The following is a 19256-nucleotide window of genomic DNA, read 5'->3' as shown; positions in this document are numbered from 1 at the left end:
CAGATGTGAAAATTACCAAGCTATCAGTTTAATAAGTCACAGCTGCAAAATACTAACGCGAATTCTTTACAGACGAATGGAAAAATTGGTAGAAGCCGACCTCAGGGAAGATCAGTTTGGATTCCGTAGAAATGTTGGAACACGTGAGGCGATACTAACCTTACGACTTATCTTAGAAGAAAGATTAAGAAAAGGCAAACCTACGTTTCTAGCATTTGTAGACTTAGAGAAAGCTTTTGACAATGTTGACTGGAATACTCTCTTTCAAATTCTGAAGGTGGCAGGGGTAAAATACAGGGAGCGAAAGGCTATTTACAATTTGCACAGAAACCAGATGGCAGTTATAAGAGTCGAGGGGCATGAAAGGGAAGCAGTGGTTGGGAAAGGAGTGAGACAGGGTTGTAGCCTCTCCCCGATGTTATTCAATCTGTATATTGAGCAAGCAGTAAAGGAAACAAAAGAAAAATTCGGAGTAGGTATTAAAATCCATGGAGAAGAAATAAAAACTTTGAGGTTCGCCGATGGCATTGTAATTCTGTCAGAGACAGCAAAGGACTTGGAAGAGCAGTTGAAGGGAATGGACAGTGTTTTGAAAGGAGGATATAAGATGAACATCAACAAAAGCTAAACGAGGATAATGGAATGTAGTCAAATTAAATCGGGTGATGCTGAGGGGATTAGATTAGGAAATGAGACACTTAAAGTAGTAAAGGAGTTTTGCTATTTAGGGAGTAAAATAACTGATGATGGTCGAAGTAGAGAGGATATAAAATGTAGACTGGTCATGGCAAGAAAATCGTTTCTGAAGAAGAGAAATTTGTTAACATCGAGTATAGATTTAAGTGTCAGGAAGTCATTTCTGAAAGTATTTGTATGGAGTGTAGCCATGTATGGAAGTGAAACATGGATGATAACCAGTTTGGACAAGAAGAGAATAGAAGCTTTCGAAATGTGGTGCTACAGAAGAATGCTGAAGATAAGGTGGGTAGATCATGTAACTAATGAGGAGGTATTGAATAGGATTGGGGAGAAGAGAAGTTTGTGGCACAACTTGACTAGAAGAAGGGATCGGTTGGTAGGACATGTTTTGAGGCATCAAGGAATCACAAATTTAGCATTGGAGGGCAGCGTGGAGGGTAAAAATCGTAGAGGGAGACCAAGAGATGAATACACTAAGCAGATTCAGAAGGATGTAGGTTGCAGTAGGTACTGGGAGATGAAGAAGCTTGCACAGGGTAGAGTAGCATGGAGAGCTGCATCAAACCAGTCTCAGGACTGAAGACCACAACAACAACAACAACATGAAAATGTTCAAACGCAATAGCTCCTCTCTACCATTTTGTCCCACTTCAACCTTTACCCATCTTAGTGCACTGATTCCATAGATCCATGGCTCTATTAACTATTTCACTACCATGACTTACATCAGTAATGGAATGTCACAGGCCTGGCTGGTGCTAGTTCTACAACATCAACACACACCAAAGCAAACAATGTGTTATTTTAAGGGATTACTAATATTTTGGCCAGTGAGCTTATCATCTGCTGATGGCTTTCTAAAAATTCTAAACCAGCTATGATACCAATCCAGCTATGATACCAATTTTGTGAACCAAAGGTGAAAAATTACATAAAAGAATTTTATTTACAAGACAGCCACTGTGTTCATCCTAGGCAGTTTGCCTAGTCTGTGTAAATTTGCTCGTGTTGCAGTTTCAGCATGAGTGATTAAGAAATCCAGATGGAAGAGTGTGAAGTTTAACAATATTTTCAGCCCTATTGGAGATTTCTTTTTTAAAATTCAGAGGAACAGCAAATGTGATCTAAAATGTTATGTCAAATACAAGATTAATCATTCATAAAGCTCAATAAGCTGTCAAGTGGGTAGTCGATTTAACCCTGAGAGTTACAGCATTGTTCTAATGGAGTGCATGAACTGCTCCCTGTCAAGTGTGTAATGGATTTAACCCTGATGAGTTACAGCATTACTGACCATTTGAATTTTAAGAGGGGAAGATCTAAGTGAACTTAAAATGCTATTAAATTTTTTCAAACACTACTTCTTCGTGTGAAACTGAAGCTAAAATAGAAAACAATTTGTTATAGATTGCCAAGTGACAAATGCTTGCCAAAACAAACCATACTTGCTGACTTCCTAGTGTTTTATTAACCAGGCTCATTCTTTTATAATGATGGTCTTTTCTTTTGTGACCATCTAATGGAGATTTGCACACAGAACTCACAAAAAAACAGAGATTGAATGACTATATATTCACTCATCCAGTTCATAAAATCACTTTTAACTGTATATACAGACAATAGAATTTCATAAATAATTATGAATCCTTCATATGTTGTACTTCAATAGGCTCTATGAAAAAATACTGAGTAATAAATATAAAATACCTGAGGATTTTTAATTTAATAACAAACACAATATCTTCTGAGAGAATTTGTGTAATTCAGTAACATTTAATTTTTTCCACAGTATGATAAATTCCTAGTGTACCTATCATACTAGAAGGATTGGTGAGTAGAGATCCAGTGGTTTTGTAACTTTCTGGAAAGTTAAAACTATGTGCACAATCATGACTCCGTGTTGGGACCTTTGCATTGTTGCAGGTAACTGCTCTACCAACTGAATTGTTTCAGAATGACCCACAACCCACCCTCACAGTTTATTTCCATCAGTGCCTCCTTCTCAGCCTTTCAAACTTCATAAAAGTTCTCCTTGCATACCTTATGGGCCTAGCATTTCTGCAAGAAAGGATATATCAGAGAAAAGGTTTACCCACAGCCTAGGATATTGTTTCCAGAATGAATCTGCACTTTGCAGCAGAGCGTGCACTGATTTGAAACTTTCTGGCAGATTAAGACTGTGTTGGGACCTTTGCCTTTCATGTCCAAGTGCTCCACTGATACAGAGCAGGTACTAGTGGCAGTAAAGCTGTGATAATGTGTTGTGAGTTGTGATTGAATTACTTAGTTGGTAGAAGATTCTCCTATAAAAAGTAAATGTCTCAGGTTTGAGGCCCAGTGTGGCACACAGTTTTCATCTGTCAGTGAGCTTTAAATCAGGGAACAATCCACTGCAGAGTGAAAATTCACTAGGTGTAATTTGATTGTAAGATACTGGCCATATCATGTGCAGTTTGATTTGAAATGTGGAACTGATGTATGTTATGCATTTTACACTGACACAGTGACTGAGACCCACTTAAGGGTTGCATTTTTCTCATTTTGCACATGGAATACACATCTGTGATAGTTGCATGCATTACCACCATGATCACAAGAAACCCTTATTATGGACATCATTAGAAGGAGCTACCACTAAAAACACATGTGGAAGATAAGATATTATATGATCAGTTTTGCACTGTGACACGAATAACTGAGGTAACTTAAAATGCAGTGGGGGGCGAAATTAGAGAATAAAAAAAGCATGAAATAAAGTATCTGTTGCAAAAATATAAACAGCCTTTGCTGGAGAATGATCTCCCTCATGAAAATCTCAAAAACTGTTAGGTTGTGAGCCTGATATGGATAAGTAAAATTTATTATTTTTGAGTGTTTTAATGATTCAACTTTTTCTCAAATGGATCCTAAACCATGACCTTTGGCCTAGACTTTTCTTAAAATATGGAAGCATAATGACCTAAATCCTTTTATAGGAGTTACTTTAAAGTGGGTGTAAACTGGCATGCTGATGATTGGAGGATTACAAGGTCATTTTTAGATAAAACACAATGATGCTATTATTGTATTGCTTTAGGTCTGATCACATCATTAAAAATATTGTGTGAGGGTAATCAGTAAGTGAAATAGAATACAGTATTCTAAATTCTTTGGTGTTTATATTGTGTTTGTCATTCACACCAATAGGTAACACTGCTTTTTCTCTTGTTCTGGTCCAAAAAATCAGAGGATGACTATAACATAAGGTAAAATTGCTAAAATAAGCAAATTTTGTTATGATCTTGACTGTTGATTTAACCTAAATTATAGTTCCTTTGCAATTGAATGCATGTGTACTATTTTAAATCTTCACTGCCAACTTATTCCAGCGAGTTCAAAAAAATTTCTCTGGGAGGTGCCAGAATGCCATTCTGGCTAAAATTAAGCCCTCATGGCAACAACAAAGCAAAGTTTGAGCTCATCTCATGCATTATGACTATTATTATCATAACACTTGTTACAGCAGGAGCCAGTAACCACATTCAGATGTCAATGACAAATGCTGCTAGTAGTTTTTCTGTCACATCCATGCTTTGCATGTGGGTAATGGAAAACCAAGGATGTTGCCGCCTCCCGACCTCAACTATACTTGACCACTAATCACTTTCTTTTTTGTTTTGATCAAAGTATAGTGGCATACAGGGCACTGAAATTGTGGGACACAAACTGATGAAGATAGCAACTCACAGAAAATGAACTTTTAATAAACCACCCACTCTGATCAGATCTTGCTCTTTAATAATTTTAAAGTTTTAATTTATAATTGGAGTTATCCATTAAGGTAACAGGAATTTTGCCACTAAATCTTAAAAATATTGATATAGAAACAGCCCTAAATTCTAAAAATTAGGGTGCGAAAGCATTTTTACCATTCACAGCTTATTTAGTAAACAATTTATGTATGAAATGGAAATTTTCTTTTGTTACAGTACTATATTTTCTATGATAATCACAAAATTACAGTAATAATACAAATTAGAGACTAACCTGTGTACTGGCCAAAGTCCTTTGGATCATAAAATATTTGGTTTTTCCACATATTCAGGTCCAGCAACATGACAAGAAAAATTATGCCATAGTTGAACCATTTTCCTATGATGAAAATAAGGTGTATAAAAAATCTGAGTAACAAAAATTTAACCTTATTCTGTAAATGAAAATGAATATTATCTTTCAAAAAATATTAATAAAGGGTGATAACAATTCCTTACATTGAAAATTTTAAGTGAAACATATACAAGAAAAATAAAGAAAAAGTGTATAAAAGTTATAGTGAAAATGTATTACGTATCTCTTCAAAGCAGGCAAAAACTCTAATCAGAAAAGAACCACTCGCACATGGAATACATGTTTACAGCAGACAGACATAAAAAAAGGTCGCTCAGCTACATTTTTTGTGCACACATTTCCTTTGCACAATAAAGTAAAGATAACAGCTAATCTAAAATACTCAACTGTTCTCAACAATTCCTTATGTGTTGAGTGGTTGTCTTCCCTCATACTGTGTTGTAATTTGAAACACTACTCATTTTAAATAAATAGCTGTACCTGTTATGTCTACTTCGGCGTACTTCCACTGCAGTGTAGCTACACTGAAACCCGGAAGGTTGACGTGCAATGTTGTTGTGAAATGTGGGAAGTCCCAGTCTTGCATGACAATCAGTAAGTCCATGACTAGGATGAAAGACGCCAGAAATGCACGCGAAAGCTCTGTAAAATAAAAATTAAAAGTGTGCCTTCAATAAAAACAATGCCTCACTGCCATGATGACCCAAAGAAAAACATGTACTACACTAATTTTAAGAATACTGTATGTATTATGTAGATTGGGAAACTTACAAGACAGTACTGACCATATGACTTGTTTTAGCAGACAGATTAAGAAAGGCATAATGGCACCACCCAGTGTCACTATGGAAATGGAATGTTCAGCACAACATTACCATCAAGCACTGCCAACCACTCCTTATTGAGTGTTTATCAGGAGTGCCCTCTGATGAGAATATGCCAGAATTCAGCATATAAGCTAGCCTAGGACCAATCTCAGTCAGTTGTGGAATGACCTGTGGAGTGTGCAGTGAGTGTGCTATTGGTTTGGCTAGGATGTTTACTTTGTAGACTCTATTTGTCATAGTTAGTACTTTGATATTTAATTTGCTTTTGTTTATGGACTTAATGATAACTTGTACTGCTTCTGAAGTGTGTTCTGTATATACCTCTTGTGAACAGAACAGGGCAAACCACTGTTGGTTGTGCTTGTAGGTTGTCTTTTTAAAAAGTGGCAGCACCATGGGACCCATGACACTTGCAAATCAGAACTTGAACATCTTTGTTATACATTGAGAGTGCAGGTGTAGCAGGAATGTCTCCCAAACCACCTGTGTTCATGGCTTTTCCAACATTTAATGAACAACAAGAAGGGTGAGATGCTTACACTGACAATTGCAGTTATATTTTGCAGTTAATTAAATTTCCAACTTCAAAAGACAAAAGGCCATGTTCTTGTCAGGAAATTCTGAACTGAATCACCTAAAGTAGAAATTTGAGCCATTAATGAAAATAAAGGAGCTTGAGTTGTCCAGAACATTTTATTTACTACAAGAACGTTTTTGACACAAAACATGTTATTGCAGCCAGGTTAGAATTGTGGCTGTGAAAAAAGGGTCTCAATCAGTCTTATACAGACTGGGACATTAACATGGGTTAAGTAGCTACAGTTTGTAACTACAGAATGGGTGGTGTGTTTGACCCTGTGGAAGACAGTTTATGTGTATTAAATACCAACAAACAGTATTTACAGTATGTTCCACTGTATTCTGTGCCAATTGCTTTTGTGTGGTCTAAACTACTGGACAGAACAGTTGTTGCATTGTGTTCAACAGTGTTTTACAATTTGTGTAATGGGGCAATAAGAATACATGAAAGTTGACTGGTTGCAAGTAAACCAATCAAGACCGGGGGAAGATTATAAATCACATGACAATTGTTAACACAGACTCCAACAAGATGACATCAATATTATACAGAAGATTTATATTAAAGCTGGAGAGACATATTTTTCTCAATCTAGGTCACTGTTCTCCATAATACTGCTGAATATAGATATTGCTGAATTAGTATTGGTCCCCAAATACACTCCTGGAAACGGAAAAAAGAACACATTGACACCGGTGTGTCAGACCCACCATACTTGCTCCGGACACTGCGAGAGGGCTGTACAAGCAATGATCACACGCACGGCACAGCAGACACACCAGGAACCGCGGTGTTGGCCTTCGAATGGCGCTAGCTGTGCAGCATTTGTGCACCGCCGCCGTCAGTGTCAGCCAGTTTGCCGTGGCATACGGAGCTCCATCGCAGTCTTTAACACTGGTAGCATGCCGCGACAGCGTGGACGTGAACCGTATGTGCAGTTGACGGACTTTGAGCGAGGGTGTATAGTGGGCATGCGGGAGGCTGGGTGGACGTACCGCCGAATTGCTCAACACGTGGGGCGTGAGGTCTCCACAGTACATCGATGTTGTCGCCAGTGGTCGGCGGAAGGTGCACGTGCCCGTCGACCTGGGACCGGACCGCAGCGACGCACGGATGCACGCCAAGACCGTAGGATCCTACGCAGTGCCGTAGGGGACCGCACCGCCACTTCCCAGCAAATTAGGGACACTGTCGCTTCTGCCTTGGTGCCAATGATGGTCGTATGCGTGTTTGGCGCCGTGCAGGTGAGCGCCACAATCAGGACTGCATACGACCGAGGCACACAGGGCCAACACCCGGCATCATGGTGTGGGGAGCGATCTCCTACACTGGCCGTACACCACTGGTGATCGTCGAGGGGACACTGAATAGTGCACGGTACATCCAAACCGTCATCGAACCCATCGTTCTACCATTCCTAGACTGGCAAGGGAACTTGCTGTTCCAACAGGACAATGCACGTCCGCATGTATCCCGTGCCACCCAACGTGCCCTGTCCCCCATTGAGCATGTTTGGGACTGGATGAAGCGTCGTCTCACGCGGTCTGCACGTCCAGCATGAATGCTGGTCCAACTGAGGCGCCAGGTGGAAATGGCATGGCAAGCCGTTCGACAGGACTACATCCAGCATCTCTACAATCGTCTCCATGGGAGAATAGCAGCCTGCATTGCTGCGAAGGGTGGATATACACTGTACTAGTGCCGACATTGTGCATGCTCTGTTGCCTGTGTCTATGTGCCTGTGGTTCTGTCAGTGTGATCATGTGATGTATCTGACCCCAGGAATGTGTCAATAAAGTTTCCCCTTCCTGGGACAATGAATTCACGGTGTTCTTATTTCAATTTCCAGGAGTGTATAATGTTACCCAACAGATCTTAAGAAAATGAACAAATGTTTTGTGCAGACTTAAACCATTCCCTATTAATGAAATTTACTCCTTTTAAGTGCAATTAATATTATCATATGAAAAAAAACTGAAAATGGAAGAGATCGAAATCAAAACACTCAGACTGGAGCATATGGCAAAAATAATTGCTACAAAGAAAGAGTGTAAACTGCTATTGGGAAAACAATAAGCCATTGTAGGTCTGCAAGGAAGGCATACAAATTACTTTAACCACACTAACTGGAAAGATCTGGATACAACTGGGAAATATAAATATCAGCATTTACTGTGAATATAATTCAGAATTGGCCATACATTGGTGTACTCACAGAAAATGATTGAGTCAAGGATGTTTTCTATTTTAAAGGACACCCAATAAATCCATTTATAAAACTTCATTTCCATTTGCATCTGCTTAAAAAGGATGGTTACATTGTATCCAAATTTGGTGAGCTGGGCGTTTTGCATGTAGCAATAGAAAAACGATTTGTGGAGTTTAAAACTGAGGATAGAATGTCATTCAATGACAATTTATTTGCAAAAACTGTAAACTTATGTTTTATACAGAAATTCTACAAGAATGTGGAGCAGAAGAGTTGCAATGGACACATGAGAAGATGAGAAGATGTTGATTGCTCTAACAGTAGTGTTATGTGGGAAATAAAATACAAAATTATAGTCCCTGAATGCTTTTGAAAAGTGGATGAAAGCATGGCAACACTTGTTTCGTACCTATATGAGCCACACTTTACAGGTAATTTGGATGTGGCAATAACATTGGGACACTTAATTCAAGGGTCCACTGTGACTTTTATCTAGCAGGGCTCTAAAATTGAACTAGATTTATTGCAAATTAAAGCAAGTATTCATGCAGTCCCCAGTTCTCAGACATATTTTATAATAATACGCAACTAGGAACCAACAGCTGAATGAAAAATGTCAAATAATGTTAAGGGCTTCTTAAGCGTATAGTTTTCATGCTCAGCAACAAACAAAAATATTTACAGAGACAGTAATATTTTAAGATGTGGTTAATTGTAATCGATGTTACTGAATTTGGCTGTGAGCTTTGTAAAGCTGGTTGCTTACCTCAGGGGCAGAATGATTTTGTCAGGTATGAGGGATTAGGGAGTGTGACAAGAAAAATGTTTTATTGTCTCCCAATAGTGACAGCTCATGGGTGTACATGACTCATACTGATCAGCTGCCATGGAATAAATTTTGGCACAGAAGTGCTATAGATTTGTGAATATGCATTACAGAGACAATCATCTTCAGATGTAGTACATATTTCTAGGAAGATATATGAAATTAAATTAAGGCTGTTGTAATACCACACAATAAGTAGAAGAAAAATGACATTTAGAACATTTAGTAAACATTTGTGAACATGTCTCATCTGCATAATGCATTTAAGTGTAAGTACAGTTACTGTTACTAATCATCTGCTCAAGCAGATGGTACAACAACACTTTGATTGATTGATTGAGGGGGATATCAGACTAAATGGCTGGGTCATCAGTCCTAACAACACTTTGTCACAATGTTGGGGTCACTGATTGTGGCAACAATCTAAAACAGAGAAAAGTCAACACAAAGTGTTCTGAATGGTGTTGACTTTTAAGGATTAGTATTTGGAGGCCAGCAGCCGATTTATCATGCCCTTACGGACGTCTGAGTCACAGCTCTTGTACAAGATAAGTAATTTAAGTAGTAATAAACTGTTTTTAACACTTTAAACTAATTTATTACATTAATTATAGTGCTCTTCAAGCGTACCATTAAAGATTTTTGTCTTACTCACGTATTTTCACAGTAATCACGTAAAGTTCGTTTTGTTTACATATCGCGGCCAGGCTGAACTTTTGAGCTTTCAGATTAAACTTCATACCGCAATTTTAAGTGCATTTACTGATAGTTTAGTGTGCTAAGTACTTTTGCTGCCCCTTTATATCTGTAGAGTATCGTCATCTCTTAAGAAATTTCCAGTAAAAAACTTCTGAACCACTGTTTACATAGTCGCCAGTAGGCCTAATTTTTCGTACACGTATTTTCATTGTTTTCCGGTAACTTAATTGTCTTTCTGTCACTAAAATCGATTTGTACCATGAGTGTAAAGTGCCTGATGTGCCGTAGAATCATTAGCTCCGGGGTCTGGTGTGATGGATGTAGTAATTTTTTTCATTGGGGTGATTGTAGTGGCGTGGGAATTGGGAAAATGAACGAGACTCATCAGTGGTTCTGTAGGCTGTGCAGTAGAGATAGAAAGATTGTGGAACAGGAGGGGAAAATTGCTGCCCTTCAGGCTGAGTTAAATGAAGCTAAGTGAGAACTGGGCAGGTTAAGGGGGGAGAAGGGTAAACAGGGGTGGGAAGTGGCAATAGGCATAAGGAACAGGCCAAGAAATTCTTCTGACAGCTTTGTTATTAATGTACAAAATAGGTTTGACCTGTTGCCTCAGTCAGAAACTGATGAGCCTCTCACAGAAGTAGTTATAGACAGGGCTCAACAAGCTTTCAGCAGCAAATTGAATAAGAATGTAGGGAAGTCTGCAAAGAGAAAGAAAGTCTTGTTGCTAGGTAGTTCGCATGCTAGGGGTGTGGGCCAACTTCAGCAGGATGAATTAGGGTCAGAATACCAGGTCACAAGATTTTTAAACCTAGTGCTGGACTGGGGCAGGTTACAGCGGATTTAGGTTCACTATGTAGAAGCTTTACTAAGGAAGATACCGTGATTATTGTGGGTGGGCCGAGCAACAGTATTGACCGAGATCCGGGGTACAGCATAGAGTGTGACCTGGCAAAGATTGCATCAACTTCGACCCATACCAGTGTTGGGTTTGTGTCGGTTCTGGAGCGCCACGACCAACCTCATTTGAGCTCTTCTGTCAGGAGAGTTAAATTGGAGTTGGAAAGGCTACTTGGATCTGGTGCAGGGTCACACATTGGTGTGGTTCCTGTTGATTCACTCTGTAGGTGGGACTACACTAGACATGGCCAACACCTCAACAAGAAAGGGAAGGGTAAACTGGCTGGGCTGATAGCAGGAAATTTAACGGGGGGAGAAAATACATCTCATAGTGGAAACTCTTTTTTTAGTGTAAGGTCAGTGTCCAGTGGGAAACTCAGCCAGGCAAGTACTAAAGATGCTAAAAAAGTTCAAGAAACTCACAAAAGTAAAGTGAAAAATAATGTTAGTATATTTCATCAAAATACTGGGGGATTGAAGAATAAAATTGATGAGCTTCTGCCTTGTTTAGAAGATTTAGAAACTGAGAATGTAATAGATGTACTATGCCCGTCTGAGCATCACATTGTCACTGATATGCAAAAGGTTAGCATCAATGGGTACAAATTAGCTGTACATGTAAGTAGAGATAATATGATGATAGGAGGAGTTGCCATATATGTCAAAAGTTTCCACAGTGTACAAAATTTAGAAACTAAAAAATTTTGTGTAGAGCAACATATGAAAGCATGTGCCACTGAACTTAAACTAAATGATGGCACTTTCATAATTGTAACAGTGCATAGGTCCCCCTCAGGGAATTTCCAGCTATTTCTAGAAAACTTGGATGCTTTGTTGTGCTATCTGTCAGACAGGGGGAAGCAAATTATCATTTGTGGGGATTCCAATGTTGATTCCCTGAAAGAGTGTAATAGGAAGAATGACCTTGTAGTATTACTCAGTTCTTTCAATTTGAGCTCCGTCATTGATTTTCCTACTCAGATAACAAAGAACAGCAGTTCATTGATAGATAACTTTTTTATAGACCAAGATAAATTTAAGGATGTAATGCTTATCCTGTTGAGAATGGTCTTTCAGATCATGGTGCACAACTAGTTACAGTACAAGACATAGCTCGTTGCAGTATATCAAATCAGACTTTCAAAGCAGTGCTTTCAATTAACAATATAAATATTGCAAACTTTAGCGAAAGCGTATAGCAGCTAGATTGGGATGAAGTGTATAAGGAACCTGATGCAAACTTGAAATATAACTTATTTCACGATACGTTTTTAAGGGTATTTGAAAATTGTTTTCCCAAGAAAATAGTTAAACGTAATTCCAAGAAAACATATAGAAAACCTTGGCTAACTAAAGGAATAAGAATATCTTGCAACTGTAAAAGTGAACTATATCTAACAGCAAGAGGGAGTACTGACCCCGAAATTGTTCAATATTATAAAAACTATTGTGCGGTTCTAAGAAAAGTTATTAAAAAGTCCAGAAGCATGTGTATCATGTCTGAGATCAGTAACTCTGATAATAAAAGTAAAGCAATTTGGAATATTATTGAAAGGGAAACAGGGCAACCAAGAGCCCAGGAAGACTTTAGTGCCATAAAACTGAATGACAAGTGTACTAACAAACAATCAGAAATTGAAATTATTTTCAATAATCATTTTTTAAATGTTGTGGAGAAAATAGGATCTAGATCTTCACTAGAAGAGGCAAGCCTACTAATAGAAGAGGCCATACCTGTGCAGTTTGAAACAACTGTAATTCCACCAACCTCTCCCTCTGAAATCAGTAAAATAATAAACTCACTGAAAAGTAAAAGCTCTTATGGAATTGATGGCATTTCCAGCAAGGTGCTTAAAGCTTGTTCCCCACAGATAAGTAGGATTCTCAGCCACGTATGTAATAGCTCTTTGCAGCAGGGTGTTTTTCCCGATGGACTGAAATATGCCATTGTAAAACCATTGCATAAAAAGGGGGATATGTCGGATGTCAACAACTACCGCCCAATCTCTCTTCTGACAGCTCTATCAAAAATGTTTGAGAAAGTAATGTATTCAAGAGTAGCCTTCCATATTTGTAAAAATAAAGTACTAACAAAATGTCAGTTTGGTTTTCAGAAAGGCTTTTAACAGAAAATGCTATATACGCTTTCACTGATCAAATATTAAATGCTCTGAATAACCAGACATCACCCATTGGTATTTTCTGTGATCTCTCAAAGGCCTTTGATTGTGTAAATCATGGAATTCTTTTAGACAAGCTAAATCATTATGGTTTGAGTGGGGCAGTGCACAAATTGTTTAATTCATACTTAACTGGAAGAATGCAGAAAGTTGAAATAAGTGGTTCATGTAATGTTAAAACAACAGCTGATTCATCAAACTGGGGGGCTATCAAGTACAGGGTCCCACAGGGTTCAGTCTTAGGTCCTTTACTGTTCTTGATATACATTAATGACTTACCATTCCACATTGATGAAGATGCAAAGTTAGTTCTTTTTACTGATGATACAAGTATAGTAATAACATCCAAAAACTGAGAACTAAGTGATGTAATTGTAAATGATGTTTTTCACAAAATTATTAAGTGGTTCTCAGCAAATGGACTCTCTTTAAATTTTGATAAAACACAGTATATACAGTTCCGTACAGTAAATGGCACAACTCCAGTAATAAATATAGACTTTGAACAGAAGTCTGTAGCTGAGGTAGAATTTTCAAAATTTTTAGGTGTGTCCATTGATGAGAGGTTAAACTGGAAGCAACACATTGATGGTCTGCTGAAACGCCTGAGTTCAGCTACGTATGCTATTAGGGTTATTGCAAATTTTGGCGATAAGAATCTCAGTAAATTAGCTTACTATGCCTACTTTCATTCACTGCTTTAGTATGGCATCATATTCTGGGGTAATTCATCGTTGAGTAGAAAAGTATTCATTGCTCAAAAACGTGTAATCAGAATAATTGCTGGAGCCCACCCACGGTCATCCTGCAGACATCTATTTAAGGATCTAGGGATCCTCACAGTAACCTCACAGTATATATATTCACTTATGAAATTTGTTGTTAATAATCCAACTTAGTTCAAAAGTAATAGCAGTGTGCATAGCTATAACAATAGGAGAAAGGATGATCTTCACTATGCAGGGTTAAATCTGACTTTGGCACAGAAAGGGGTAAATTATGCTGCCACAAAAGTCTTTGGTCACCTACCAAACAGCATCAAAACCCTGACAGATAGCCAACTAACATTTAAAAATAAATTAAAAGAATTTCTGGATGACAACTCCTTCTACACATTGGCTGAATTTTTAGATATAAATTAAGCAGGCAGGGGGGAACTTGAACATTAGTGTCATGCAGTATTTTGTGTAATGTAATATCTTGTACAGACATCGTTCATTAACCTGACACATTCCACATCATTACGAAGTGTCGTGTTCATGATCTATGGAACAAGTATTAATCTAATCTAATGTAATCCTTACTGTAGCTGGGCTATTGGGAGTTCATAATAAACTAATTTATGTAGGTTACCAATTAATAATAAGATCAGTACATGTGCAGTCCAATGTGCCAGTCCATAGAGGCAGTATTCACTCTTTCACAGAAAAGTTTGAAGAAGCCATACAGATTAGACATGGAAGTAATATTTGAGGATCTGCAATTATGCTTTAGCCTTCAAGTGTACCTTAACCTGTAAGTTACACTAGTAACATCCATAAAGTGAGCCACATGTTTTTTACTGATACAGGACAATAATACAGACAATTTAGACATGAAAACAACATTACGGAACGTAATTTGAGGGTCCATTGTGCCAAAGCAGGTGAAAAGGTCAATCTACTGTCATGGTTAAGTACCAAGTGTGTATGTGGGGGGCGGGGGGGGGGGGGGGGGGGGCACCACAGGGTAACAGAGAACAAGATTATGGCTCTGTGGTATATACTGAACATCTGTTTCCTTTGTTATGGTTGTAAAATATTGGGCTATGATTGAGAGATCAAAATGTGTAGGTGTGCTGACAAAGCTGTGTGGGTTCTGCAAATGCCGACAAAAGTGTCCCACTGACATTCTCCTTGCCATCACCTGCCCATGCATGTGATGTCACAAGCACTTATACCAAGGCCAGAGGCCTGATAGATATACTACTGTCATTTAGGTTATTTTCATAAATACTATTTGACTTTTTCAGATACACAAATTATAGATAAAAAGTTCAATAAAAATGTTCTCCGACACATAGGTTTTACAATGAAAACACTTGCTGTAATCAAGCTCTGAATGTGAAATCTTATGAAACAAACTCAAAACTCAGTGGAAAAAATGTGACATGTAGGAACAAAGAAGAAGATGAACAGACTCAAAACTCAGTGGAAAAAATGTGACATGTAGGAACAAAGAAGAAGATGGTATTATACCATATTACAACATTCTGGTCCTAAAAGAATTTTGTGAGACACTGGAAAAAGTGCTTCCATGCGTGGAGATCAAGGATTGTCTCTGTGATGACATCTTGCCTCATCACACAGCATAGTGTCAGACAGTGTTTGGCCATAAACAAATCATCAGTGTATTTTCAATGACACTACTCAACAGAATTAGCTCCCAGCAACATTTTTCTGTGTTCTAGAATAAAAAATGGCATAAAAGAGAAACATTCACAGGACATAGGTAAGCTACAAACATTTGGACCTGTACTCAGGAATTGAGCCTTGGCGACTGATGCAAGAATCCCACTTTGTTGTGTGTGTGGAGGCAGGGAGTCAGGGTGGGTGGTGGGGGTAGGTGGGAGGTCTTAATGGAAGTAGTTTGCTGTCTCAGTCTTCCCAACTTACTGCTGGGTGTCTGGTGTGCATCTGTGTCATGTGCTTGTACACTGGTATCAGTTCATAGATTGTCCCTCTCAAAGTGCACCAGAGTGTCTGCTGATCCTGGTGTCCCCATCCAAACGTGGATCATCATCAACAGTTTCTATGTCATATGTCCTCACTCCATGAAACACCGAGGTTTGCAATTTAATCCAGAATACTGGCACCAACCCTGACAAACATGAACTTTGTGCCACTTTTTCTCCCCTTGTCAGCCAAATACCGGCAGTGAAAATTTCTTCCACCATCGGGGCTCAAATCAGCTACCTCCAAGTTGAATGCAACTACACAAGCATGAGTTAATGATCTGGCCTTTGGAGGCAATAAATATTGGAGATGAGACAAAAATGGCCAAACACATGGAACAGCGAATACAAAAAGAAGCACTCAATCTTACTGAAACTTCCCACGTATAATGGTTGGTCATCTGATTCAAAACAGTATGCAAGAAGTAAACAATAAGAGAAGTCTTCACTATTATTCTTCTGTCCACAGGAAGAAGCTGATGTAAGATGCTAACACACTCATTTGTAATCAGGTACTGACCCAGGTTTCCACCCTGGAAGAAGGGATGTGTCACAATTTGTTACTCTTCCCCTCTTCCCTGCAAATACCATTTTCCCTAACCCACATTTTTAAAGTGTGGCAGATGTCTATGATTTTAATATTAATAACAATAAAATTTATGCAGTGTTTTAATATAATAATAGAGCCTAATGATGTGTTTGCATCAGTACCTAGTTTATCACTTTAAGCGTATCACCCAAAAAATTGTAATTAAGGAAATTTGAAAAGCATTAGTCCAAAAATTTGAGAAGAACGTGTGTCACATTATTTATTCAGGAACTATTATAGTAATAAACTCTTTGAATTTCAACACCATAATTTACACAAAATGAAATCTAAGAGAGCATTCACCATTATCAGTGTGTCATTTAACACTATAACTTGAACATGATCTGAAGACTATGGCTATGTGAGGATTTAAATGAGGGAAATGCTCTTTCTTTCTGTCATTTGCACTTACGTTTGGGAAGTCAGTCAGATATACTTGTGTCTGTTCCATCAGGCACTGGTTTTTTGATGATTCACAGCTATTGTAAATCAGACAAAACTGATTCACAAATTGAGAATACGGTTTGATGTCAGTTGTATATTTTATTAGTGACACATGAAAATTTGTGTCAGACCAGACTGGAACCTGGATTTTCCACTTACTGTGAGCAGTCCCTTTAACAACTTCAGCTATGTGTGCTCACCTTCCAGACTAACCTGGACTCCCATATGCCATGTTGTTCATATCCCCTATACTCACACTTAGTGATGCTTGCATAGGGAGAGAAAAATTTTTATTATCATCGTTTTTAGACCATAAAGGCATATATGCCAATAGTTTAGTTGTCTATTTTTGACGAAAGCCTTATCATCTGAATGCTCTTTGTGAAAGCCTTTTTGTTGTGCCTATCTGCAACTCAGCATCTCACTGTATGGTGAGTAGCAACTATCTTTTTCATAATATTGTTACATTCTATCCTGAGTTTTCTATTGTTAGATGCCATATAAACATGGACATTCTATATGTGCCTTGATGGGAAAATGACGATAATAAAAATTTGTCTCTCTGTGTGTGGAAATCATAAAGTGTGAGGACAGGGGATATGGACAACATTACTTATGGAAGTTCGGATTGGTCTTGGAGGGATGGATGCCTAGCCAAAGTGTAAGTTCTGCCTTGAGTGCCGAGTCAAAAGGTTGCTGCTTTACCACTGCACTGCAGTGTTGCATGCATCTGGACAGTTTTTCCTTAGTGTTGTTTGTGTCATCATGTGTCTCCCATCATTGTTTGATCCATAGCATTCGTTTTTGTGTGTGTCCATTGGTAGCAGCGTAGTCCAATCATAATGTCAGCCACAGGTTCCAAGTGTGTTCGGAAAAAGGGTACAATCAGCTTTAGTTTCAACAAATTTATGCATTCTGTGCAGGCCTGATCTTTGAATCTCCAAAGATCCATGACTGGCTCATTGATACCATTCATGTAACACCCGATCAGATTCATACTGCCTATTTTTGTTCTGATAACTATGTCTTTTTCGCTAAGTTTTTGCATCCACTACAAGTAGATAGGTGACTTTTGCATCATGATTCTCAACTTCCCTACAAGCGTTTTGATGGTTCTATAAGTATGGTGCTTCTTGCTAATGCAAAACTGGATTATATGAATGTCTGAGTGTTCAGTTCCTACCAGAAGTTGACGACAGTCTACTTAAGAAGGTTTTGTTCCCTTATGGTGGTACAAGGGGTATATATTGGGGATGCTAGTCTGCTCAACACTGGTCCCCCTCTACAGATCTGTATTTACCACGCTCATATAATGTATAGTGGGCTGACAGTGACTTGGATTCCTCGCCTAGCAGAGACATGGACTTGTCATAGGCACTAAGGCTGCTAGCAGTGTCTGTAGGCCACTGTTGTAATGGGAGCCATTGCCGAGACATGCAGGTCATGTGGCATCAACTGGTGGTGTGACTCAGTCATTGCTGTACTTGCACCTGTTTGTATCATGCCACTGCACAGTCATGTTGACTTAGTTTGTTTCCGGTCTCGAGTGGCTACTGATCTGAAACTGTTGTATTGCTACACCAATTTCACTACATTTGAGACTTCTTAGTGCTTCATTCACTTTGTGAACTCAGTCTATTACAGACTTATAGGAACATGTGTTCATTTCTCTGTGGTTCAATTTACACTCTGGAGCAAGTGACACACATTTTCTAACCATGCCATGCAGGACTTAAAAGGCAATTGGGGACGTTCTTTCCGTGCAATGAAAGAACCTCAGATCTAACTGCCTGAATTGGGTGTTTGTATTGAAGTCCCCAGTGTCGAAAATTGATATTAGCTAATCTCACAATGCTGGTGCCACGTCTTCCCCGAGTGCATTGGAACAACAGGGGGGAATGCAGCTTACTGCTCCCAACTTTTCACCTTCACCCTTGCAGCATGGTCCTGAAATTTTTGCTGCCAAGTCAACAGTGTCTGCAGTATAATACAAGTGGCATTTTACATATGATGGTGAAAAGTCTACTCCTCACCTACCCCTCCCTGAAGTACGTTGGTTAATGTATCTTGTAGTGTTGAGTCATGCATTCCTGATGGGGTCAATCGTGCGAAAAGAGTACTGAGATCTCTAGTGTTTCTCCTAGAATTATTCCCACAATTGGTGTAACTTTTCTGGAACCATCTAAGTGTGGGAAGTCATTGAGCCTTCTGGTGTTCCAATGAATCAACAGCATTAAACTGAGGCACCACTAAATTTACCTTCTCTTGTGCGTCGATCTGAGTTGCAAGGATCCCATCTTCCGGAGTGGGTCTCTGAGGCTCCTTGTTTGTCACCTACTTTGGTTAGTGTCCAAGAACAGCCTACATCCCCAACTGCAGATGGTGTATTGCCTTGTAGTTGCTGTAAACGAGCCCAACCCGAGCATGTGGTGGCCCATAAAAAGAAGGAACACAAAGATTCCAGAGGTAGGAGAGGCAGCTCC

General features: G+C 38.8%; 1 protein-coding gene across 1 annotated transcript in view; it reads right to left on the bottom strand.

Annotated features, from left to right (window-relative positions):
• Positions 1 to 19256, bottom strand: part of LOC126474621 (transmembrane protein 117-like) — a 321902-nt gene that overhangs the window by 50003 nt on the left and 252643 nt on the right. The window contains exons 10-11 of the mRNA XM_050102099.1: positions 5287 to 5448; positions 4726 to 4830 (exon numbers count right to left, since the gene is read on the bottom strand). Of these exons, the coding sequence (XP_049958056.1) occupies positions 4726 to 4830; positions 5287 to 5448 (267 nt within the window). The remainder of the gene's footprint in view (positions 1 to 4725; positions 4831 to 5286; positions 5449 to 19256) is intronic.

This window comes from Schistocerca serialis, chromosome 4, assembly GCF_023864345.2.
Source record: "Schistocerca serialis cubense isolate TAMUIC-IGC-003099 chromosome 4, iqSchSeri2.2, whole genome shotgun sequence".
NCBI lineage: Eukaryota > Metazoa > Arthropoda > Insecta > Orthoptera > Acrididae > Schistocerca > Schistocerca serialis.
This window is presented reverse-complemented; position numbering and strand designations above follow the sequence as displayed.